The sequence below is a fragment of the Schistocerca serialis genome, chromosome 6 (assembly GCF_023864345.2).
Source record: "Schistocerca serialis cubense isolate TAMUIC-IGC-003099 chromosome 6, iqSchSeri2.2, whole genome shotgun sequence".
Taxonomy (NCBI): Eukaryota; Metazoa; Arthropoda; class Insecta; order Orthoptera; family Acrididae; genus Schistocerca; species Schistocerca serialis.
The window spans coordinates 109,579,811-109,607,349 of record NC_064643.1 but is presented as its reverse complement, the minus strand read 5'-3'; the positions used below and the strand labels follow the sequence as shown (position 1 = coordinate 109,607,349).

Here is a 27,539-nt window from a genome sequence, read left to right as displayed (position 1 = left end):
CGCAACAGTTTCTTCGTGATAACTTTGAAGTGATTCCTCATGCTCCCTACTCACCTGACCTGGCTCCTAGTGACTTTTGGCTTTTTCCAACAATGAAAGACTCTCCGTGGCCGCACATTCACCAGACGTGCTGCTATTGCCTCAGCGATTTTGCAGTGGTCAAAACAGACTCCTAAGAAGCCTTCGCCGCTGCCATGGAATCATGGCGTCAGCGTTGTGAAAAATGTGTACGTCTGCAGGGCGATTACGTCGAGAAGTAACGCCAGTTTCATCGATTTCGGGTGAGTAGTTAATTAGAAAAAAAAAAAAAATCGGAGGCCATAGAACTTCAATGCACCTCGTAGAGCCGGGACTTGGTAGCGGCACTGTGGACGCAGCAACCGCAGCCTTGGCTGGCGGAACCCGTCGATGCACAAACCCGTCCATTACCTCACGCGTCCCCCGACTCTGCTGACGCAGCTGCAGCCTACCTCATATCCGTAACGTCACCGACATGGCACGAGCTTCCCATAAAATTTGCATCACCATTTTCCCTGCACGACCCACTCACTCTTGGCGTCATTCTGTGTCACGGCGAACATTGTCGGAAATGAGGCTGGAGACTTCCTACAAAAATCGACACCATGAACGTGAGATTTAATTTTGAATCAAATCACAGTGCGTAAGATCTGTCCTTGGGGCCACATAAATCGCGGAATTTTCTTCGTTTATTCTAGGTTGTAACTTTTAGCATCAAATTTCAGGTCTTCAGACTTTCTCCTCCTGGCATTTTCCAGAATACTCTTTCCTCCTATCTGTCAAATACCTCTTCCGCTTAATAGGGCTGCGCATACCGCTCACTGGGTAACATAACATTCAGTTGTATAAAGGAACACTTCGAAATTTCCAGCCTCCTGTTTCCTTTGTTCCACCTTGCTGTTTCTAAATAATTCGTTTTTATTAACTGTTCACTGTCGAAATTTTCAAACGAATCGCTCATTATAACATCTGTAGTAACAGCATGTTACTGATTGCAAGCACAGTCTGAGGTTGATCTCTCTGGCATAGGACTTGCATTTGTACATATTATACCTCCCACTGACAGCTTAGTTTTAAGTTAATACATTTTCAATAACATCCACATGAACGATGTTTCATTTTTTTAAATATATGGCGCTTTGAGACTTTACTAGTTATACTAAAAAACTAGAACCCGCCTCGACTGCGAAAAAAGCACCTAGCGTTTACCTAGCTTTCGGCGTAGATAACTACACCTCCTTCAGGACAATAAAATCCACAAGTGCCTAAGAAGACCTTTGTCAACGATTAAAACACCACCATAGCTATACATTTATAAACGAAAAAAGGGGAACACCGTTTATGGCGGGTCATGGCCCATCGAACATAGGGCGGTGTAAGGTGGAGGTTACACCATTAAGTAACGATTTAGACTGTACATATGTACTGTTTGTGTTCCTTTTTTCGTTTATAAATGTATAGCTATGGTGTTCTTTTAATCATTGACAAAGGTCTTTTTAGGCACTTGTGGGTTTTATTGTTCTGAAAAGGTTTAGTTATCTACGCCGAAACCTAGGTAAACACTAGGTGCTTTTTTCGCAGTCGAGGCGAGTTTCCAGTTTTTTAAATATATTAACAAACATTGCTGACGCGCTGCAATGTTGAAGGTTCTTTACTAGTTAATTTTAGCTATTCCTTCGACAACAGCTACTAATTCGGAGGCAAAATATCAGGTCTCCAATGCACGAGATACTGATTTTACCCACACCATCGAGCAACTAGTTTCATTTGAATCAGTTCCAGGTACACAACTAAACAGCTAGATAAAGGCTAATATTGACACCCGCATGCATGGGAAAAGGCTGCTAACTGACAGTGAAATAGAAGTAACATAGAAAATAATTTATTACTCGTTACACTCTTAACGAGTTTCGTACTGAAATTCGTTTAATTGTGCGGATGATACAATAATTTCCAAACAAGCAATGCCTTGCGCCAGCAGTACTACTGAAATTTAGTTATTTTCAAAAACTAATACCAGTTAAACGCCACCTTCTGAACGTGAACAGTGTGGCTTGTTTCATCAATGATGCCCTTGTCCTGTTTGAGTAAGCGCTACACTGAGAGTGGAGATTTTGCGTGATGCAGCTGCCAATTTCCCCTTGACTAACGTTGAGTCTTGCAGCTTCGCCACAGGCACACTGACTGCGGAAGTGTGGATCACGCGCTATTATGCGTCACAGCACGCGTGAAGCAGCCAGTGAATAACGGCAAACGTCCAGAGTCCAGCACAAAACTATATCAACGTTGCGTCCTTTTGTCTCAAACGGGTGGGTCGACGAAGTAAGTGGTGACGAGTTTGATGGGGATATCGGGTGTAGGGGTAGAGGGCGGGGGAAGTGAAGTGTGACGTACGGACGGAAGGGATACAGTTAGGCAAAGTGCAAAATTGTTCACCTGATTCCTACCAGTCTGATCACTTATGAAATTTCTAGCAAAATTCAGTCAAACGGCGTTTGTTGAGTTCGAGTAACTACATAGCACTGCAGGAGGGGGTTTCTAACACATTTCACTTTTCCACATGCACTTAGTGGTGTTAAGCGTGTTTAACACGAATTATCTGTGCACTATATGTGACTCGAACGATGGTCAGTTTACACAGTATGCACGGGGCCTGTCAACTTTTTCCACTTGCTCATGAGTCATCTGAAGTGGTAGTGGACAGAACTTCGCCAAGCTCCTGCAGCAATACTTCAGATGGTTCATATGAAGAACCAGATACGACCAAAACTGTAGTTATTTGGTTCCTTGGTGTTGCAGCTAGTGTTAAGAATCATGACAGACGCTATATCCTCTTAGAACTCCGAACAGGAAAAAAGCTTTGATTTTTCATCGAGCTTTGCTATTCGTCTAGCGCTTAAGATGCTAACAACTGTCGTCCATACAGCTACAACAGTTCTTTTGAAGAGTACCAACGCAAAAAGCGGGTTTGCCCTTCCATGAAACTGATACCGCTTCTGTATGTTTTCTGTACTTTACAAATGGCAGCATATTCCTAAAAACTAAACTAAGATAAACCTTAAAAAATTAGAAAAATTTCAACTGTGCAAGCGTTCTCACCGCAAGCTACATCTTTTTAGGTCATTGTTTTAAATACGTTAGTATTATATATATAACCATAAAAGCTCACTTCTCAGTTCCGAATACCTACATACGAAACAAATCGCTCTCCTCAGGGCAAAAACGTTGAAGTTCAGAAATAGGAACAAATAGTAGGCGTCTTACAGGAAAAAGTGACGACTTTATTAGAGTAAATGGGTATGAGCAAACTTTGAGTGCTTCAAGTAAGAAGTAGTTTTTTTCCATCTCGACTTAACAAGCACAAATATAAATAACTCATCAGGTAGATGGATATGGGTGTCACCTGAAGCTTCTTGGCAGATTAAACTGTGTGCAGGACCGAGATTCGAACTCGGGAACTTTGCCTTTCGCGGCCAAGTGCTCTATGGATGTCACCTGTTAAGCTGGGAAATTGCAGTTACACCCCTATGCCCAAAGAGCAAACTTTCGTCTACAGCACATCTCTATCTTTAGCGCAGTTAGACATTTATGGGTGCAGTGAGATGAAGAAGAAATTACGCGTGACTGTGGTTAGCTGTGTCAGTCGATTTAATGCAATTTTTTGCGGCATGTCATCCGGCTATCTGCGCAAAACTGCAACGCTGTCACCTGATAACAAGAGCGCAATGAATCTCGAGACGGTTCCTCGTTTACTGCGCTGGGGAACGGGAGAAGCAATTCCGCGGGCAGACAATGAAGTGCACACAGCGCCCTGCAAATGAGAACGTGACCTCGCCTTAATGGCACCCGAAGCGCGCTCCGAAAGAGCCACGGGCCAGTAATTTCTGCTGCGTCGGAAGACACCTTCCGGCACTGGAAAAACTGTTCGTGATGTCGCATTCCTTTGGAAGGAAAATAAGGGTTTTTTCGCCTTATTATATTTCCTCCATAGCACAGGAGGAGCTGCAGCGAAAACGCAATCTAAAATAGTTTCTTTTATTTATAGGCAGCTGCTTATCGCCCAAACGAATGAGTGCGAAAGTTTCTTTCCTATTTCCTATATTTCGCTACCATCTGCATCACTAAACGGCTAAAACGGTGCACGTCGTCTATGTAATGCCTTCCAGGGGCAATAAATATTTAATTTTCAGTGTTCCATAAAAGTAATGCCCGACTAAGATGCTGTCATAATCTTTCAGTGCGAGGTACAATGTTACGTTAATAGTTAACACAGTAAGTCGAGTATTAAAGTAACTGCGTATACAGAGTGTAACGGATAGAAATATAGATATTTCCATTGGTGACTAGGGCGTTGTACTCAGTATTTAGTTCATTCGAGGACTATTAATTATAGCTATTAAAAGACTGATGTTTTTAGGGTCGTTAGTAACTCCTACTATATGTGGCAAGAGCGAGGCATAATGCTTATTTTACCCTGGCCACCAGGTCAGGTGGCGAGATGTGGATTCAAAGCGGTTAGTCTATATTGACAGGCGTAGTTCACTTACGGCACAGTTACGGCTGTGCAGAAAACATCAGGTTGTAACAGTGTGACCAGTTTGTGCAAAGACTGTTCCAACAAGAGGAAAAAAGAAATTCAACCAACACACTTGTGTGTACTTAATAAGGTACCACATATAAAAATCTCTGCACTTATACCCGTTAGGTCCTGTTTATCTTTTAGTGTAACGTGATGTCCATTAGATCAGCATATTGCATTGTGGTTTCTTACAGTAGCCAAAGGTGGTCGTGTCCTATGTTAACATCGTGAAGCGTAAATTAGTGAAAAAAATCCACTGAGCACACCCTCTTATCTGTATGTGCAGATGGTGCTGACATATGGACACGTGGCGGAAAAACCCGCGACATAACGCGAGAAATGATTGGCAGTGGACGACGAGCGGTGCTTTGCGGTGCCTATGGAAGAGCGGCGAACTCGATGACAAGAAGTTTACCGACACTGTCAACGGCCGTAACAAACGAAGGCTACTTGATCTTACTCTGAGCGTAGACGCTGCCTGAAATGTTTCTATCAATGTATATGGACTTGTGTGATTGTCACTAGTCAGAACGTTACCGTAAAATGGTCTGTCGTTTCTTGGACTTGTGTTATTCAAATATAGACGAATCATCGATGAAAGGAGTAAACTGATTCCTTCAGTAGTGGTAAGTAGTGAAGAATTTTCTCTTAGCATTACACTGCAGGAAAAAGTAGTCCGACGAAATCAAGTTCGTACATAACTGGACAACGAGAACTTTTAGAATGGCGACCGAAATTGTCTATCATTAGCAAAAAGGTAACCATTGGCTTTGAGTGACAGATTCAACGGGATGTTACGTGTACGTAAAAAAAAAAAAACACACACACACACACACACACACACACACACACACACACACACACAGAGAGAGAGAGAGAGAGAGAGAGAGAGAGAGAGAGAGAGAGAGAGAGAGAGAGAGAGAGAGAGAGAGAGAGGGGGAGAGAGAGAGAGGGGGAGAGAGAGAGAGGGGGAGAGAGAGAGAGGGGGAGAGAGAGAGAGAGAGAGAGAGAGAGAATGTCTGACTTCATACCGAGACTGAAAGCATTTAGTGACTTCGAATAAACTTTAAACACAACGTTAAGCTTTTTCTCGCTTCCATACTCTAAGCTGAATATTTAACTCATCTGCAAAGAAATCATGCGTCTGAAGCTGTTTTATACGAATATTCTTTTATGACTTAAAGAATCGTGTAGATGAGGCAAGGGGGAGAATTTACTGGTCAACGTCTGAACAGTTACACAATGTTTCTGAATCATGTAGGATTATTACGTTTTCAAACTCTATAATCGGTGAAGAAGCCACACATGCTACGATAAGAACCTCCAATATAGCAGCATACAACAAGACTTTCGATGCGTCCATGACAAATAACATTTAAGGTGGCTTTTACTTATGTTCGAAGTTCAGTATTATTTGCCACTGGACTTGCGTAACGGGGGATCCGTCGATCCAGGACATTCCACACATGACGCATAAGCAACATGTCACGTGACCGTGGGAATTAAATGTGATTAGGCTGCAGAATTCCGGTTTGCAATGAGATCATTATGCACAACCTGTGATGAAGACTGGATACAACAAGAAGTCTGTCGGGTTATTTTCAAAGGTCTCAAGCTAGCGAGTAAGAGGAATCACCTGGATGGCCTGACCCTGTTTCTTCCGTATTTCACCTCGTGTGTTTTGAAAGAGTGAGTTACTGAAATGGCCCCTGTATTCTGAAGCCTAAGACGAACGGTACTAGAAGCATTTGGACGAAGGCGTATGTGCTGGCAGTTTTTGCTATTTTTAAGGGCGGGGTCGTTAACGTCCGAGTGAATTTTTTTACAGCTATTTTTAGTTATGTTACTAACCAAATCACTTAGAAATACATGAAGGAAGGTAACTTCGCACTGTATCACATATTTGGGCTGTTTACCGTTCCATTCGCGTATGGAGCGGGGAAGTATGTTTCCTTAACACCTACAAGTATAAATCTTCGCGATCCTTTTGAAGCGATTCCTCATTTACTAGTGGGTTTTGGCACTTCTTAAATTCGTTTTCACGGTATTGTTGGCGTTTACCTTCAAGCAATAAAACAGTTCAGATTTTTCGGTATCTCAGTGATGTTCACTCGCGTGCCAAACATGTGACCGTTCGTGCTGCCTTCTCCTGTTAGTCGTACCTGAATTTGGTCCCGCACACTAAATCAATATTCTGGAAAACAAGAGTGATTTCTCAACAGCGTCCTTTGTACACTCGCTGCATTTCCCCAGCATCCTAACGATGAACCGTAGTCTGACACCTCCTTTACCTACAACTGAATCTTTGTGATCTTAGCATTTCAATCGCCTACAAATTATTACACCCAAGTAGGTTTACCAGTTCCAATGTTGGCTCGTTGATATTCTAGGCTATTATACCCTGAAACCACATTACGATGTGACTGAATATTTGGCCAATTTTTTCCAGACAGCACTCCATTATAGATAACTGCATCATCCGTGGAAAGATTACGTTACTCTTACTGTCACCATAAATCAGGATTCACAAGAAAAACTGAAAGAATAAGTGAAACCACTGAAATACCATAAAAAGATTAAACATCTCCGAACCCGTCACAGTAATTCAATTAAAATAATTTGATGATGCAATTTAGAGTTACCTACCAAGGCTACACACTAAAATTGAGCATAAATTATAGAAATTTGCCAGAAGGCTAGTCTGCAGCCACATTCTATTGCGTAGTTTTGTTGACGAAACGGATACACAATATATGGGGGTACTGACCGATTCACGCCACTTTGTCCTCTCGTCTGAAACTGAGCAATGAGTCCGCTGGCTGCAACGCGTGTGTCCGCTAGTTCGCTCAAGTCCGACGACAGTGCCTGATACACGTTAATTCAACTGTCGAATGGTAAGTTTCTCCAACCACAAATACATACATTTCACTTTCAGTTATTCGTACAGCCTACGACCCATGACCACGTGATTTAAAAGCGAGGACATCACACTCACGAGGTCAAGTTACCACACTGCACTACCGAAGGTACTGTGCATGCCTCCTTGTCTGCTGTTTTTGCCACTTCATTATCCTGCAACTCAAGAAGAGAGTCACTTTCCCTAACCTCTGCAGGAGAGACGAGTAAGTTCTGGAAGCCCTAGACTGTTTGCTCTGCTGTGTAAGTGTATTCTACGGCTTGCAGAGTACAGGGAGTCAGCAGATAAGTTAATTTCAATTTGGTAAGAGTAACCCATCCCGATGGGACAAACTGAGCAACGAAATTTGTCAACCTTCTTGCTTCCAAAATTTTGTACATGGATGCACGTTCAGAGACCGTGAATAGTTACAATTGAAAGAAAACAGCCCTCGGTCACTAATTTTTAACGAATTGACCGGGTTTCAACACTGCTAGGTGTGCCTTCCTCAGAATTTAAATCAAAGAATGGTCTATAACATGGTCACAGAATTATGACTAAAAACGTATGATACAGAGTATAAGTACGGAATCATCGTGAAAGACTGGCAGTACTTATATGTAATTTATAAACTAATAAATATGCCAAAAGGGCATTAGTCACAAAGATATTTAAGATGAAAAAACTGACGGCGAGCCACTGAGGGCTGCTCGTTACTTGCGTGGTGCAGGTGAGTCCGAATGCAACCTGCACCACGCAAGTAACGAGCAGCCCTTAGTGGCTCGCCGTCAGTTTTTTTTATCTTTCTGACTAATGCCCTTTTGGGATATTTATTATTTTATAAATGACATAAGTACTGCCAGTCTTTCACGACGATTCCGTACTTATATACGTTTTTAGTCATAATTCTGTGACTATGTTATAGACCATTCTTTGATTTAAATTCTGAGGGGGACACTCCTAGCAGTGTTTAAACCCGGTTACTTCGTTAAAAATTAGTGACCGAGAGCTGTTTTCTTTAATTGCTTCTTGCTACCACCTGAGTTCTAGGGATGAAAGTCTAGGAATGTCTTTAAGGCAAGGCATTCCACTTCTGACTAGAATACTTCCCTGATATAACATTCGCCACTGGCAGCATCCTCAATTCAAAACAAGTGGTGTAGCCCAATCTGCACGTTCTCCACATTTAGTACAATAATTACTGCGAACAATCAGGTATCACGCACTACTAGCGGGCGCTGGTAAGGATTTCCTCAACAACAAAATTAGCAGGAATGAACACCAAATTCCTCATTTTTGCGAGCTTATCTGACTGGTCCGTGATAGAAATGGCGGCTACGGGTCGCATGTCTATACTAACCCAGGATGGTTTCTGAAATAGCGTCAAGATTAATTTAAGCGATCGACTGGTATTACTCTGAAACATGCTTGTTTTTATGAGCCGTACTCCGACGAGCTTCGCCCGGCATCGATATCTTTGTGAAGCCTGTCCGCCTCTTTCATCGCAGCCGTCCAAAGATCTCTCTTGACAGCTCTCGGCACGGAGAGCAGAGCGCCCCGCAGATAGGACGCGGACGCCTGGGCGTGGCACGACGCGAGATAAGATTGGCTCAGCGGACGCTCCCAGCCACCATAGCGTCCGGATTCGTATCGGCTCCGGCACAGCGCTCTAACAATGGCGTCCCATCCGTTGCGCTTACCATGACACGCCTCCAATTCTAATCATCCTGGTAGATATTATCAATCACTTTACCAACCAGAGTTGCAACTAACGCAGTAATATAGTCATGTGAATATGGGGAAAAAAAGGCGAGACGGGTTTTCGATTATAAACAATTTTACAAACTCACGATGCCAAGATAGCAATTATTCTAAGATATTCCTCTCTTCCACAGTATCTACAGAAAAACATATGAAATTAAAGTTAAGATGTACATATCACGAGATGAGAGATACATGGACCGACCGCCAGATTTGTCATCTGATAGTGCATAAGCTAAGTATTTTTTTTCTTGAATCAAATACTCTAGGGTACTCATACAACACTGATATTTCCATGAGTTAATATTCAAACATCGAACAAATTAATACAAAACATGCAAAAAAAATTACTTTTGTGTACGTCGAGGGATGAACAAGTGCTTCACAAAAGGGACTATTTATCGTACTTCTTGAAATACAGTGTCTTCAATACTGTTAGACATTTACGTGTTGTAAGCTGAAACACACTTAAATCATTTAAAACCACAACATCTGTTGAAAGGTGGGCCACAAGATGTATACTTTTACTGTGTATCTGGCACAACTATTCCATTCCCGAGATTTGTAGTGTGCTTTCTGAGTACTATGTACATTCAGTGACCATGTCCACGCAGACATTGTGCGATACTGTTAGGCACAGGAAGTTACTTTCGAAATGCGAGCAATATTGGTTTATGTCCGACACTTTCCATCCAGTATGCATTTTTACTTGTAATGTTGACTGTGGTAAGGTTGCACCACTAGTAATACGTCAATAACAAGTACTCACTCATGTCCGTGGAGAAGAGATCATATGGCAAAGATGATTCGTGATGTGCGGTAATAACTCCTTGAACCTCATAAAAGTAATTTTTTGTCGTCTTATATTCAATTTTTCTCTTGTCTGGCACTGGAATCTATGATGTTTCGGTGAATTAGTTCCATGCAATTATCCAGTCGTGTCTATTACTAGATTCCCCCCCACCTTTCATTTGAGATTAACTGTTGCATCTTGAGTCAACCATATGCCTTATTCATATCGAGACCTGCCCCCGGTGATTAATTCCTTTAACCATCCTTCATCTGCAGTCATAAGCAACGAGTCAAGATGTGCGTCCAACCATTCTTTTCTCCTTGGATCGTTGCACAACGTCCACATTAGATATTCCCAAACCTCTTAACACAACACTACAAAGCCTTACACTCTTTTTCCTATCCTCCAAACCGGCCCCATTACGAATCACATTGACCTGAGTACAGATTTTCGAAGATTAAACAGGTCGTACACAACATTTTGCAGACCGTTCCGTTCATTAGTTTAACCAAGTGAACCTTGCGACAAACAGTTTATGAGATTTTTGTTCCCTTAATAAGGCTGCTACACCACGATTTCCAGCGTGATCCTCCAACGCTTTACCCCGAAACAGCTACAAATAATCTCGACCAGTTGTGTCGAATGACAACTCTTGCGTAGCAAGGCCTCTTCGTGATTTAACAGAGGGGTCGGCAATGCACAGACGCCAATTTTACCCTTTCTTTACATCTTTTACATGCAGTTATACTGCCTACTTCACTGATTTACCATTGATTATGTGAACCAGTAGCGCCAAATGCGACGCTGCACACTGTTCACGATTCACACTACCTACGTTGCTTGCTAAAGTCATTCCGGAGCAGAGAACTTTAAATCGTCAGTACGTTCTGTTTCACAGTTGACTGGAAAAGAACTGTAGCAACCGTTTTCAGCCTCAACGATGGCTATACTGACTGCGATAGAGGAGACAATTACTGTATATGACAGTCACGTACTGCACGCATCATCCACTGAGGAGACGAAGGTCGTAGGGCAGCGATATGCACATATACAGATGGCAGTAGCATCGCGTATAAGAGGTTTGACAGGGGGTGCGTTTGTACTCAGGTGATTCAAGTGAAAAGGTTTCCGGCGTGATTATGGCCGCAGTATGGGAATTAACAAACTTTGAACGTCGAGTGGTAGTTGAGAGTTCGACGCATGGGGCACTCCACTTCGGAAATCTCTAGGGAATTCCAATATTCCGAGATCCACAGTGCCAACGGCGTACCGGAATTAGCGAACTTCAACCATTATCTCTCACCATGGTAATGCAGTGGCCGACAGCCTTCACTTAACGACCGACAGCAGGGCGTTAGCGTAGAGTTGTCAGAGCAAACCGCCAAGCAACACTGCGTGAAATAACCGTAGAAATCAACGTGGGACGTACTATGAACGTATCCGTTAGGACAGTAAGACGAAATTCAGCGTTAAAGGGCTATAAAGGGCTACGGCAGCACACGAGAGACGCGAGTGCCTTTGCTAACAGTGCATCGCCTTCCACGCCTCTCCTGGCTTTGTGACAATATCGGCTGCACCCTAGACGACTGGAAAACCGTAGCCTGGTCAGATGAGTCCCGATTTCAGTCGGTAAGAGCTGACGGTACGGTTCGCGTTGGTGCAGACCCCACGAAGCTATGGACCCAACTTGTCCACGACACACTTGCCAGCTGTTGGTGGCTCCACAATGGTGCGGGATGTGTTTTCATGGAATGAACTGGGTCTTCCGGTCCAATTGACTGAAAATGGTTATGTTCGGCTACTTGGAGACCATTTGCACCCATCCATAGACTTCACGTTATCAAACAACGATGTCATGTCAGCAGTCCACAGTCTTTCGCGATTGATTTGAAGAACATTCTGGGTAATTCGAGCAGACTATTTTGCCATCCAGAAGGCCCGACATGAATATCATCGAAAAAATTATGGGACATTATCGAGAGCTCAGGTCGTGAACAAAATGCTGCACCGGAAACACTTTCGCAATGGAGGAGGGCTATAGAGGCAGCATGGCTCAATATTCTACAGTTAACTTCCAACGACTTGAGTCCGTTGTTACGTCGAGCTGCTGCCCTATGCCGAGCCAAAGGAGGTCCACCACGATATTAGGAGGTATCCCGCGAGTTTCGCCACCTCTTCGTACATGCGCATTCTAGTCACGTCCCGCCTCGTGCCTTCTGGCTGTATCGGAGGAAGGAGAGAGTTACTTCGCAGAGGAATGACTTCTGACCAATTAGTATTTGTCAGCACAGCCTTCTGATCATTTCTGCAAATCAACAGACAAGCTGGGTCGCTCCGCAAACTGAAATACGGAATTACACAAACTTACTTCAACTCGTTAAAATCCTACACCTCGGATTTGAGAGTGACATTCTTCCTGCGTTTCGGTAACGCAGCCGGAGCGGAAACGGTACGCGAAATTACGGTGGAACTACGGGACTCTAGGGCCCGCCTGATTGCCGCCATTCACTGCAGATTACGGCGGCGGCATTACTACGAAAGACGACGAACTTTGAGAACCCTTCGTCGAGACAGCGGTGGAATCCGTCCAATCCCGCGTGGCGGCGGCGGCGGCGGCGGCGGCGAGAGCGCCAAATGAGAGGCGGCAGCTCCTTCATTACGTCCGCTCTATTTGGCGGCGCCATCGCGCCTGCGGCGAGACGGGACCACCACTGGGAAGTGGCATCGCAGGGGCAACGTAATACGGCTTTACCGCAACAGACAGTCTAATCAACGACGGCGCGCGTCGAACTTTGCTTATTGGTCGAATTAACGCCCAGCAACGTGCCTTGAAACCGAGGTTGAGGGGAATAAACAGTGTGCTGGTTTCGTCACAAAGTTCTAGAGGGCTTTGTGGAACTCTGTGGTGTGTAACAAGGCCACTACAGAGGTACAACCCTCCTACACCTGTCATAATACGATCAATGGCGAAATGAACTACCAATTTGCTGTTTAAGTGTCAAATATTCGATCATCGGTGAGTGTTTAGAGACAACAACAGCCAATCAAACTCTGCACAAATAGCACGTGGGCCAACTTACCTCTGGTGTTAGTGGCGGCGTCTGCAATCTTTTGGAAGGCATCCAGATAAGCGGCGATCGCCTGGATTGTTGCCCTGCAACAAGAAATCATTGTAATGCACATGCTGCTGTTTCCACACAGCCATGATTACTTGACCTAAAGTTACTGTAGAAATGGTACAGGAAGGCATAAAATGCAGCCTACATTAAACTCTAGATGATAGGCTATGAATAACTTTAAAACATTTATGTCTACATGATTACACTGCAATTCACAACTAAGTGCCTAGCAGAGGGTTCGTCGAACCACCTTCAAGCTATTACTCTACTTAACGCTCTGCACCAGCGCGCTTAAACCTTTCCGTGCGAGCTCTGATTCATTTTATCATCATCTCATTACTCCCTATGTACATGGGGGCCAATAAAATATTCACACACTGAGGAGGTTGTTAGTCATTAAAATTCCCATGATGAAACCCTGCCGCAGCGAAAAACGCCATTGTAATGACTGCCCACCCAATTCGCATATCCTAGCAGTACTCCAGAAGAGGATGAACAAACGCAGTGAAAGCCGTCTTCTTCGTTCTATTGCATTTTTACATGTTCTACAATAAATCACAGTCCCTTCGTTTGCTTTACCGACAACATTATCTATGCGATCGTTCCAGTTAAAGTTATTTGTAATTTTAATCCCTAAATACCTAGTTGAAGTTACAGGCTTTAACATGATTTATAGTGCAACCGAAATTTAGCGGACTCCAGAACAAATGAAATCACGCTATTTCAGGGCACTAAATGTAACAAACCGTTCACGTGCAGTTACAATCAACACAGAGAATCACTTCTGCTCATCTCATGTGCAGCGTGTGACTGGCACTGAAAACTGTGGGAGGATGTAACATCGTTAATTTGAGGGACAATACTACTGTTTCGTTGTTTACATATCACAAAAAAAATCACATATTCTTAAGATTTGGGCTTGCGAAGTAGAGATTATGTGTTACTCCTTTCTGATAAGAACTTGTTTTGTAACACTTGGAAAGGATATTCAGACGACCTCTTATTGGTAGAACAGGCCCCTCCCCATTAGATCCACTTTAAAACTTTTAGAGACCATCTTGCCTTGAATTTAGGAAGTCACGCTTCTGCCGACCGAAAGAGCTGCAGTTGCTGCTGGTGATATTACTGTCGTTACAGATAAAAGGCTTTTAACACTTTCTCCGTGCTGAAGATTGAGTTTTCCGTTTCAATAGTTGCCGCCTCCGCTATTGTACTGCCACGTCGTTAAACGACAGGGCTTTCTTTTCCTGCGTCATAACTTTTAAACTGATTTAGGTTACACCGACTAGAGCGTGTGCGTACACTGTCTCCAATAAACTGTTGTCCGCAAATAATGCCTTACATTCATAACCATTGGCGTGAGCAAGTCGTCGTAAAATCAGATTTAAATACTCAATGTACCTGTGGATTGTTAGTGAAAAAAAAAATATCATAAACCACAGGGCGCATGAAAACCGCAGTGCTCCCCTAAGCGCTTTCCTAAAAGGTCTTTCCTTCTCACAGCTTGTGAACTAATTAATTTAGTAAGCACACGAGTTAAACAACGTAATTTTGAATACAAAGTAAGGACATTAATTTGGAATTGCCAAATGCAAAGCATGTGGTTTAAGTTTTTGAATGAAATTATTGCTATATATATGGGCCACGCCATTACTGCTCCGTTCACTCATGGTGCGTACCGTAAACAGCCCATCTTACTGTACGGCATGCCTCTTTCTGACAACAGTAAGGAGTTAGCCTTTGGTGACAAGTATAACTGGATCACAAATTCTGCGCGCTTTACTCGGCATGGTCCTGTTGGAGATGTACCCCGTTGCATTCTTTTGACATGGCTTACTGTGCCGGTTATAAGGGGACCCACAGTTTAACATGGATCTGTAAGTACGGGGCGATTCTTCATTTTTCACATGAACATCGCCTGAGATAAAAGAAGTGGTGACAAAAAAAAAAAGCACCGAAGACTGACTGGGGATTGAATCCAATGTATCTTGCAATTTGCAGTCTGACGCTTTACAAATGAGTCACACAGTCATTCTGCGAATGACTAAGAAGTAGAAATTTTGAAGATACTGTAATCCATACAAACTATAAAAATGGATGTACCTATGCACGTTTGTACGTCTCTACCACAACTCCTCCTAAACCACTGGACCGATTTCAGCCAATCTTGGAACACTAATTTACTATCTGGAAATAATCATAGTGGGAATAATCACCTAATCAAGAGAGTGGCGGTAAAAACTCAGTTAAGCCCACGGCGCGAAAATACCAATCTTTTAGTTATACATAATTTGAGACTTTACACATAAATGCAAACCTTTACGGAACTTTTTCTCACCGACGACCCACAAAAATTAAAGGAAAACAATCTCTCACTTACTAAATCATCGCTGTTCATGAAGGGAAACAGCCACATGAAGCGTGAAGTTTTAATTTATCACTTCTTTACAACTAACTGTATTCGTGGCATTTTGCAGGCAGGCAGAATACACCAGAAAAATTACATCTTGTACGACACTTAGTTTACGAGACACGACATCATGGACACGGAATGCATTAAAAACTACCGCATCATACAAGACGTTTAAATTTATTACTACTGTACTAATTCTATTTGCACACTTTCCGCACGTGCGTATCCGACCAAAGTCACGGTAAAAAGTTCATCCTAAGCCCCTGGATCAAATTTGGTACACACACTAGTTACAATCTGGAGAGAAATACTGTTGAGGTAAGAACCACCGGCCTCCTATTACGGTAAATGCGATGACGTGGAGAGAGAAGAGGATGAGGAAATGGACAGACAGCGAGGGAGGAGGAGGAGGATATGAGATGGTTAGAAGGGCGGGGGGGGGGGCGGGGACACGGAGATGAGCTAATAGAAGATTGTAATAAATAAATATTAGGGTAACGCCAAGATTCTCAGCTAGTTTTACTAATAACTGGAGGACATTTGTCGACAAATTCCGATTAATATTCACTAAGAATGTCGTGATTAAAGAAGCAGCAGCAGAAAAATGTCATTAAAAAAGCAGCACCAATGTGTCTTCCCACTGGAAAACACGTCGCCGATGAGAATGTTGGTGTAGGCAAGGATAAATACACACTGACGTTTCTGCACACACGCGGTCTCCTTAAAACATGATTTTAAAGTTGCACACACGCCTTAATCAATTGATAACCTACGTCACCGATCAATTAGCGACCTGCTTGGCGGCTGTTATACAGGGCTATTACAAATGATTGAAGTGATTTCATAAATTCACTGTAGCTCCATTCATTGACATATGGTCACGACACACTACAGATACGTAGAAAAACTCAAAGTTTTGTTCGGCTGAAGCCGCACTTCAGGTTTCTGCCGCCAGAGCGCTCGAGAGCGCAGTGAGACAAAATGGCGACAGGAGCCGAGAAAGCGTATGTCGTGCTTGAAATGCACTCACATCAGTCAGTCATAACAGTGCAACGACACTTCAGGACGAAGTTCAACAAAGATCCACCAACTGCTAACTCCATTCGGCGATGGTATGCGCAGTTTAAAGCTTCTGGATGCCTCTGTAAGGGGAAATCAACGGGTCGGCCTGCAGTGAGCGAAGAAACGGTTGAACGCGTGCGGGCAAGTTTCGCGCGTAGCCCGCGGAAGTCGACGAATAAAGCAAGCAGGGAGCTAAACGTACCACAGCCGACGGTATGGAAAAGGCTAAAGCAGAAGCCTTACCGTTTACAATTGCTACAAGCCCTGACACCCGATGACAAAGTCAAACGCTTTGAATTTTCGACGCGGTTGCAACAGCTCATGGAAGAGGATGCGTTCAGTGCGAAACTTGTTTCAGTGATGAAGCAACATTTTTTCTTAATGGTGAAGTGAACAGACAATGTGCGAATCTGGGCGGTAGAGAATCCTCACGCATTCGTGCAGCAAATTCGCAATTCACCAAAAGTTAACGTGTTTTGTGCAATCTCACGGTTTAAAGTTTACGGCCCCTTTTTCTTCCGCGAAAAAAAAAAAAAAAAAAAAAAAAAAAAAAGTCACAGGACACGTATCTGGACATGCTGGAAAATTGGCTCATGCCACAACTGGAGACCGACAGCGCCGACTTCATCTTTCAACAGGATGGTGCTCCACCGCACTTCGATCATGATGTCCGGCATTTCTTAAACAGAAGATTGGAAAACCGATGGATCGGTCGTGGTGATCATGATCAGCAATTCATGTCATGGCCTCCACGCTCTCCCGACTTAACCCCATGCGATTTCTTTCTGTGGGGTTATGTGAAAGATTTAGTGTTTAAACCTCCTCTACCAAGAAACGTGCCAGAACTGCGAGCTCGCAACAACGATGCTTTCGAACTCATTGATGGGGACACGCTGCGCCGAGTGTGGGAGGAACTTGATTATCTGCTTGATGTCTGCCGAATCACTAAAGGGGCACATATCGAACATTTGTGAATGCCTAAAAAAACTGAGTTTTTGTATGTGTGTGCAAAGCATTGTGAAAATATCTCAAATAATAAAGTTATTGAAGAGCTGTGAAATCGCTTCAGTCATTTGTAATAACCCTGTACATGCTGTAATGTCATGCACACCTACTAGGTATAATCTACAGACAAGGCGACAATTTTTGAACTATACCAAATAAAATTGTCGTCTAAACGGTTTGCGTTAGGACGTACGAACTGCACGGTTGGCCGCGGCGCATGATGGGAGTAAGCGCTGTATGGCTTAACGACGAAGCCCACTTTCATTTGGATGGGTTCGTCAAAAATCAAAATTGGTGTATTTGGGAGACTGAGAATACGCATTTCGCGATCGGAAAGTCTCTTCAGCCTCAACGGGTGATTATGTGGTGTGCAATGTCCAGTCACGGAATAATCCGTGCGATATTAGTTAATGGCAACGGTCATTACCGAACGGTACGTGAAGGTTGTGGAAGATGATTTATCACAGTTATCCGAAGTAGCCCTGATTTCGACAAGATGTGCTTAATGCGAGACGGAGTTCGACCCCATCGAAGCAGGAGAGTGTTTTATGACCTGGAGGAGCACTTTGGGAACCGTACTCTGGCTCTAGGGTACCCAGATGCCACTGGCATGGGCCTCGATCGGCCGCCATATTCTCCGGATCTGAACACATGCGACTCCATTTTGTTGGGCTGTATTAAAGACAACTTGTACAGCAATAACCCTAAAACCATTGCTGAGCTGAAAACAGACATTCAGGAGGACATCGATAACTTCGATGTTGCGACACTTCAGGGGGTCCACCGAATTTCGCTATTAGTCTACGCCACATCATCGCGAATAATGGCAGGCATATCGAACATATCATAACCTAAATCCGAATATCTGTAATGACGGTTACATGTTGAATAAAGTGTGTGCACGCCGCAGTTTGTACCTAATTTACGTTTTTTTTATATAGTTCAATAATTGTCAACTGTATGAAAAATTACAAAATTTAAAACGTGTTTTATCGAGGACATTCGTTTACATCATCTAAGTCGTGGGAACTCTCTGTGATGTCTTTCTGAAGAGAAGAGGGAGCAGACCTGAATTCGCCTAAGCAAATGCGGAAAACCTGTAACTGGTTTACTATGTGAACAGTTCTTTAACTGGTGACCGGACGTTTTCTCGAGTGGCCAGGTTACTTACCTCGCGATGTAACATGCACTGAGTAAAGATGTAATAGCAGCACTGACGGACACTTCAATTAATCCATGTTTACGTTTGTCGTTATATGAGAGGACTGCTGGGCCGTTTCCTTCAAAAGGCCATCGCCCATGCCTTCCCCCGGTCATTGCAATATCGCGGAGGCTGAAGGATAGTTGATACACAATAACCAGCCAAGAATTACACTACTGGCCATTAAAATTGCTACACCACTAAGATGACGTGCTACAGATGCGAAATTTAACCGACAGGAAGATGCTGTGATATGCAAATTATTAGCTTTTCAGAGCATTCACGTGCTGACATGAGGAAAGTTTCCAACCGATGTCTCATACACAAACATCAGTTGACCGGCGTTGCCTGGTGAAACGTCGTTGTGATGCCTCGTGTAAAGAAGAGAAATGCGTACCATCACGTTTCCGACTTTGATAAAGATCGGATTGTAGCCTATCGCGATTGCGGTTTATCGTATCGCGACATCGCTGCTCGCGTTGGTCGACATTCAATGACTGTTAGTAGAACATGGAATCGGTGGGTAAAGGAGGGTAATACAGAACGCCGTGCTGGATCCCAACGGCCTCGTATCACTAGCAGGCGAGATGACAGGCATCTTATCCGCATGGCTGTAACGGATCGTGCAGCCACGTCTTGGTCCCCGAGTCAACAGATGCGGACATTTGCAAGACAACAACCATCTGCACGAACAGTTCGACGACGTTTGCAGCAGCATGGATCATCAGTTCGGAGATCACGGCTGCAGTTACCCTTGACGCTGCATCACAGATAGGAGCGCCTGCGATGGTGTACTCAACGACGAACCTGGGTGCACGATGGCAAAACGTCATTCTTTCGGATGAATCGAGGTTCTGTTTACAGCATCATGATGATCGCATCCGTGTTTGGCAACATCGCGGTGAACGCAAATGGGAAGCGTGTATTCGTCATAGCCATACTGGTGTATCACCCGGCGTGATGGTATGGGGTGCCATTGGTTACACGTCTCGGTCACCTCATGTTCGTATTCACGGCATTTTGAACAGTGTTCAGATGTTTCAGATGTTTACGACCAGTGGCTCTACCCTTAATTCGATCCCTGCGAAAGCCTACATTTCAGCAGGATAATGCACCGAGCAACTGGCTCGTCACAATACGCGAGTCAGTACTCTTGATGAACTGTGGTATCTGGTTGAAGCTACATGGGCAGTACCTGTACAATCCATCCAAGCTCTGTTTGACTCAATGCCCAGGCGTATCAAGGCCGTTATTACGGCCAGAGGTGGTTGTTCTGGGTACTGATCTCTCAGGATCTACGCACCCAAATTGCGTGAAAATGTAATCACATGTCAGTTCTAGTAAAATATATTTGTCCAATTAATACCCGTTTATCATGTAGCAATTTTAATGGCCAGTAGTGTAGATACTAAGTTATAGAAAGTGCTGCCATTCCGCTGACGTTATCTACACAGACAGCGTAGCAGCGGCGTGGCTCGACCCATTTTAAGAGCGAGAACGGCAGACGAGGATGGGGTCAGGAGGCTCGACGCAGCAGACAATGTGCCGTTAGGCGTGTGTCCTTGGCAGGGCAGGCCGCTTGCCGCCTCTGGCCTACCGCCAGTTGGCATTTCTATCACGTCTCACCTCTCCCACCTGACGTCACAACCGAAACATTGGGATAGCTGCCTCGCGGTGGCGCTAGTGGACGGTCATGAGATAGCACACGTTCTCGAATCGACATTTTAAAAGACTAAATGTCCATGTTGAATTGCAGCTGGAAGATTACTAATGTGGTACTAACACTACGGCACAAGTGGAAGGAAAGGCCTGTGTCCTCTTAATCGCCAAACTTACGACTGCTCATTTTGGATGTTTGATTTTCCAAACCTTTTTACAAGAGCGACGCATGTATGCCTGACATGCCACCGGTTATATCTGCCTCAAAACACGTCTCGAGCGGACGGGTGGCGTCCACGATAAATTATGTAATGACCTATCATGTAGTCTTTCAAATTTTAAAATACGTAGCGTATGGAACACTGTACTTGCGCGTAATCGGCAGCTTGTCCTTTCCTACACCAACTTCATTTTCATTCAGCACAGTTCTACAACAGACGCGAGGATGAGTTAGTGTTCTGTCTTACGAAACTCATCAACAGTTCTGTCTTACGAAACTCATCTACAGAGTTTTCCTTGTCATTTGAAGCTCTATTGTCTCCAGTACGTGGGATGTTCTTAACAGATTTATTTCTACTTTCTAATAATTAATTTAAAAAAATGTAATGCGCAAACAATGACATATGACACTGATTCCTCAACGTTAGGAAGAAAATATATAGTACTAGGCACGGAAAGTCAAATGTATCAACACAAAAGTAATGTTGCAACTTATTTCATATTCTTTACGGTCTTAATCATTTTAATTTGTGGACAGATGTAAACACAACGTACGCACGAGTGTAGCAACGTGTCACTGCCACATTCTCTATAGTCTAGTAATCCAGAAAGGACAGGGGGAGGGGGCGGGGGGGGGGGGGCGGGGGGGGGAGGGGGAGGAGGAGGAGGAGGAGGAGGAGGAGGAGGAGGAGGAGGAGGAGGAGGAGGACGACGACGACGCAAGAAAGCTACGAGATGCTTCACGTGCAATAATCGAAAAAAAAAAAGCACAAACAAAACTTGTCACATTGCGATGACATATCGGATCGGTAATGAAAGCAACTCTAGCTCAATGAAAAAAAGGCGGAATCTCTGTAGCTGACGTGTATCACCCAGAGGTGTGAGTGGTTTCCACTCATGCATTCTCACTTCGGAGCTCTTTAAGGTCCTACGCCTAATTCGTTAACCATTACGCTAGCTGTTATTCGTCATCTTTCAGCTATGCACCCGGGATAAGTCTTGTTCCGATATTTCGACCGACAGCAATTCTCAAGGCGCGTCGTGTGCACAATTTTTTGATGACTGCACAACCATGGATGCCACACCTTAGTAAAACGGTGAACTAAAAAAGACGCGGACTGCTATGTGAGTCAGTTACAAACACGAGTTTTTTCGATAAATATGCCACCTGCTTTTCCAATTTTTAGTGCCTGATGCCACAGATCGTAAATCGTGTAGCCATATATAGCAACTGTGAATATTTCTTTTACGGTCGGCTAGACTGGGTCTCTGCAACTATAGTGACATGCTCTTGATTCCGTTAAATATTTCTAACAGTACGAGTCCCTCTAAATAGCTGCATCATCTGATAACTGCCTTACAGAGCAACAAAGTCTGCCAGATCATTAGTACGCACCTTGAATTGTGACGGTAATTCCCATCAGGTCCTCTGTCCGCCCCGATGGCTGAAGCCGTCAGCGTGACTGATTGCCGTCCAACGGGCCCGGGTTCGATTTCCGGGTTGGTCGGGGATTTTCTCCGCTCAGGGACTGGGTATTGTGCTGTCATCATCATCATCATCATCATCATCATCATCATCATCATCATCATCATCATGTCGCCCAGTGTGGCGTCGAATGTAATAAGACCTGCACCAAGGCGGCTGGACCTGTCCCGGAAAGGGTTTCCCGGCCAATGACGCCGAACGCTCGTTTCATTTCATCAGGTCCTCTGACACAGGATGGTACTTTCACATTTCACACAGTCTCAAAGATCGAAGTGTTAATTCAGCCTACACATTTTGTTAGTCCTCAATCTACTAAACTAGAGCATCTGTTCTGATATGTCCCAAGCAAATGCTTCGGTTACTGGAGATCAAGAAATACTACTTCAACCTGTGCTGTTAACACCTTTTGAACCTTGTGAACGAAGAGCAAACAAAGGTTCACATGACAGATCCTTGCACGATAATTATTTCTGATGATGTGTTCAGTCCTTTTAAACTACTGTGTCGTCAGTCCCTCCTTGTGAGAGAAACACGTATAAACGTAAAAAGCGAAAAAGTGAAAAGTGAAAAAAATGGGGACTTGTCTGCTCCAACTAGATAAGCAAGTCGAAGAGTTTAAAAAGGCGTGACAGTAATTGTATCATGATAGATAACGGAAAACATATGTAACTCAGGCAGCATCTTGCACAACAGGGTCTAGAGGCATAACAAAGTGAGAGGGGAAGAAAGTAGCCTGCGGTCGCATTGAGGGTACCCGCCACGGGGGTAGCCTCCATCCCTCTCCCTCCCTCTAACCGCTAACACTGGAAGTGGAAGGGTATTTTAGTTTACTATAAAATTGCTCTCCCTCAGGAAATGAACACTTTGGTAGTGGCTCTTCCGTCATCCACAAGCATCTGCGGTAATGGGGTAGGTAAGCTGAGAGCATGTCGCAGATCGACCAGCAGGCCGCACTCAACAATAACAAGCGCTATCATCACTAGAATACCGCGGCTGCAGTGAGGAGGATCCTTCCGACACAGAAGCAACTCGTGGGTAAGCCTCGGGTGGCCGGTATGTATTCTGCCTAACACAATGGCACCTTTCCGAGAGTCCTGCAAAGATGTATGCCACACCTTAGTGGACCTTTTATTCGTTCTCTAATTGTTCTGAATTGTAATAGCTTGCCATTCCAATTCCCAAATATTGTGTCGAAGTTGTAATCTTAAGTCTGTGTCCGGTATCGCGAAGTCAAGTTGATCTCCTGTAGTCGCGTCTTCAGCTAGACGGTATGCGATTTCATTTCCTGGAATGCCTATGTGGCTCGGTGTCCACATGAAGGTAGCTGGTCTTGCCAGAGCTGTAGAGGTCAACTAATAGGTCGTTAATGTTGGCGACCAAAAGAGTTTTGGGACAGCACGGGGTTATGCCTTTTAAGCAACTCACTGAATCGCTGCACATCGGAAAGTTCGTCGTGGCCTGGGCTTTGATGTACTGCGAAGACTGAAATGTGGCAACCAAATCTACAGTTTATACACCGCAGGCACTCTGCAGATATTGCTTCTCGTGTCCCCTTTCATGTGCAGAAGCTTAACAGACCTTGTGGTTGACTTTCGATCTGTCCATGTAGACGCATACGGAATCAGAATACTCGTGGAATATCGAACGAAACAAGTCTCTGAGAATGGTAGGATGAGAATACCTCTTGTGGCCACGAAAGCGGTCCATCCGTATCACAGGACAGGGTTCACACCACGGGGGTGTCTACAGGAAGTTCTAGCAACGAAGACTAACGGAGGCTCTTTCAGGTCCTTCAATAGAATGTAGAGTCGGAACCCAGTTGGTCTACTCAGTTTTGGGCAATATGCAAACAATCTGAACTGTTGGTTGTGAAACAGAGTTGAGTGACATGGGTGAGTAGGCATCTGGCAGATTGAGACTGCGTAACTTTCCAGAAGCTGCTATCTTCCAACCCGCAGCAGTGGGACACCAGCTTCCGCCAGGAGGCTGTGAAGCGGGCTCCTACAGAAGGGCCGCGCCTTTGTGGTTAACAGGGTCCAGCAAGCTCACTAGAGACAGTGCTACCGACCCGTAGGCAAGACATCCATAGTACGTGAGGGATAAAATCAGTACTTTGTAAAATATCAGAAGAACTATGTGGTCCGCGCCCCGCGGGTTACTAAAAAACGGAGTAAGGCGTTCTTCCCCAAACGGCCGGCACTGCGGTAAAATTGTGAAAGTGGCAGTCAAGCCCAAAATGGAGACCAGAACTTAAAAAGTTAAAAAAAGGTGAGGGGGGGGAGCGTTAAAAAGAGAAAAAGCGAAAACCTTCAAAGGTCCTAAAAAGTCACAAGATCAAGGTAAAAACACTTGACCCAATAAAAAAGATCCCTATTAGTTGCCTCTTACGACAGGCAAGGAAGGGCCGTAGGTATATTCCAGACCCCGACATTTCTATTGGGGAGTTTCTGTCTTAGCAAAAGTATTACGAGAGCATAAAATACATTCCCTAAGTCTGCAACACATCTGATATCAGTGAGATTAGACTGTAGTTCAGTGTATCAGTCACGATTCTTTTACAAGCTCGGACAACTGGATTTTTTTTCTGTTACGCTGTGAGGATTCCGTTGTTCTAGCGACGCACTACATTCATTACATTCATTTTGAGTGACAACTGAAACAGTATTTTCAACTGATAGTGTATGTAGGTACAATATGCAACCGGTCACTTTTGGAATATGATAAGATTTATTGTACCATTAACTTGTTTCGAGCAATGCAGGCTCATCATCAGTTGAATGTGTTACAGCAACATTGTATTTTGGACCATTTGTAACTATACACTAGGGTGGTGGTGGTGGTGTCTGGCTAAACATGGTCAAAAAATACAATGTTTCTGTAACACAGCCATCTGTTAAAGATTGTTCGTCAGTTGCAAACTTGATTAGATATCTCACACTAAAGTATTTTATTTAGAAGACTGCAATACAGTAATGACGGAAATACTTATTGAAAGACTAGAGGTACCGAATCAACAGTTTCTCCAGCCATGACACTGAAGTTGTCTTCTCCGAAGAGCTCAAGCTAAGTTTTGCTTTTGCAAAATTAACACTAATTTCATGGAGAAGTTAGTTTTGTTCTCTGTGCGTCATGTAGCTCAAACTCAAGGTCCTACAAAAACAGATGTGAGAGAGTTAGGATAGGTCTGATCACTATGTTTTACCAATCTTTGCCCAGGAAATTTTCAGTAGGGTGCGGAACTAATTCGTTCGTAAAACCTGCAGAGAATCTGACATGGCCCTTTACGGAGATTTTGTTATTTAAGCTACCTTTGATGGCTATTGTGGCAATGTAGCATATCATCAGAACTGAAGAAATTATCAGTTACCAGCCGGCCGCGGTGGTCTCGCGGTTCTAGGCGCTCAGTCCGGAACAGCGCGACTGCTACGGTCGCAGGTTCGAATCGTGCCTCGGGCATGGATGTGTGTGATGTCCTTAGGTTAGTTAGGTTTAAGTAGTTCTAAGTTCTAGGGGACTGATGACCACAGATGTTAAGTCCCGTAGTGCTCAGAGCCATTTATCAGTTACCAACATCAGCCCATCGTGGAAAAGCTACCGACATCGTAGCGCCGTTTTATAACGTACTAGCTCCCAATACGTTACTGTGACCAGTGAAGTCACAGAGACGCAATGCACGAGGCATGGTAGTAACGTACAACCCAAAACTTCTCCAAAGGAAAAAGGTTACTTGCGCTGCGGTAGCGATAGATGAAAATGTGGATGCAGTTCTGAGAGAGAAATGCCATTCTCGAAACCATTCAGTGACGTATACAGGTAAATTTCGCTTGTATTTTAACTCGTCAACCTCTGAACGGTTGTAGTGTAAGACACTAGCCATGTCACTAATTTGCTCTGACCAAACGGCAAACACAACTGTCATTACTGTAAAAGCGTGACTGTGGCTGAAGACCGTGAACAGTATTACGACGTCCTGCAACAAAACTGAACGTTACCTACGTCAGTTTTATCCATGGCCGCACAGAACTGAGTGTTTCGCCCTACCTTATTCCGCTCGCAGCGTAGTGGGAACACACCAGGAGACAATGGGATGTTTTCTTTCTCTTCCTGCACGAAGCAGCCTTGAACAAAACTGGGACGCAGGTGCGCGCTGTCCCGACAGCTGCATTTCGTCTAGTGTAAAACAATGTGTGTATCTTTAGCGCGGCAATTATAACAAAGAGTGTCCATGAAAAATATCCTGTTGTGTCAATCAGTTGTTTCAAAATATATCATTTATCATGACCAATTATTTCAATAAAATAATAGAGGAAGTGGCCATAAGAAAGTAATAACCTCTCTCCGTGGAAAGAGAAAAATTTTTCATAAATACTACAAAACAAACGGAAGCCAAACGTGTTTAGTGACGCTATTCAATGTGATGGTCTTCTTTCAATCGACACACACACACACACACACACACACACACACACACACACACACTATAGGTGGTTCCTGCGTGATGACAGAGCTGTTTCCAAAAACAATTTTTCAGCAACTTGTACGGTAAAAATTTATGTACGGGGTTGATACAAATTTCAGGTCACGAAGAAGCAACATTAACTTCATGGATGTACGTGTCCAATGACGTGAGCATGGCAATGTTCGATGGAAATCTTACTTTTTACGCTGTTCTGGAGAAATGAATCGTAGCAGAACGAATGAATCTTAAGAGCAAACAGAAGGGGCGCTGCTGGTCAGATTTGTATCATGCCTTGACCTCGAAAAAAGCAGATCAAAGTTTCTGCTGCAATGAACCAAAGGATAAAACCAATATTGACAATGCTTCAAGGTTTCTAGGATGGCCTGTTGCATATTACCTGAACAATAGCTATCGTCGGTCACTACTCAGCAACAGAACCAACTAGCAGTCAGTTTCTGTAAACAGCATGAAAAACGAGCTTTGGCTTTGTTGGCTGGAGTTAATACGAACGATGATCATTTCAGACCTGTACGAATATGTTGCTACGTACTGTGCACCTCAGTTCCACAGAGCAAATTGCTTCAAGCAAAGTTCAAGCGAGAAACTATGTAAGGCGCCAACTAACAGCCACTTGTATGGTCAAGACAAGCCACTACAGTGCTAACATGGCTTGGTACACACTGATGCAGAATACTTTGTGTCTTCTTGGCTAACAATTACCACCTCAGTTCGTTTCAGTAGCTGTTCATTATTAACTATATATACCCATCTGATTTTCAGCATTCTTCTGTGATACCACATTCGTGAATCTGCTGTTTTAAACTACACGAAGAAACAGGCAAGTTTAATTTAACGTTAGTCTTTATGGC

At 43.9% G+C, this 27,539-nt stretch overlaps 1 protein-coding gene across 3 annotated transcripts in view; it reads right to left on the bottom strand.

Moving 5' to 3' along the window:
- The window catches only part of LOC126483718 (protein MTSS 2), a 346,902-nt gene that overhangs the window by 275,964 nt on the left and 43,399 nt on the right, over window positions 1-27,539 (bottom strand). For all 3 annotated transcript variants that reach the window (XM_050106815.1, XM_050106817.1, XM_050106816.1), the window contains exon 3: window positions 13,128-13,201. In XM_050106815.1, coding sequence (XP_049962772.1) covers window positions 13,128-13,201 — 74 coding nt within the window. The remainder of the gene's footprint in view (window positions 1-13,127; window positions 13,202-27,539) is intronic.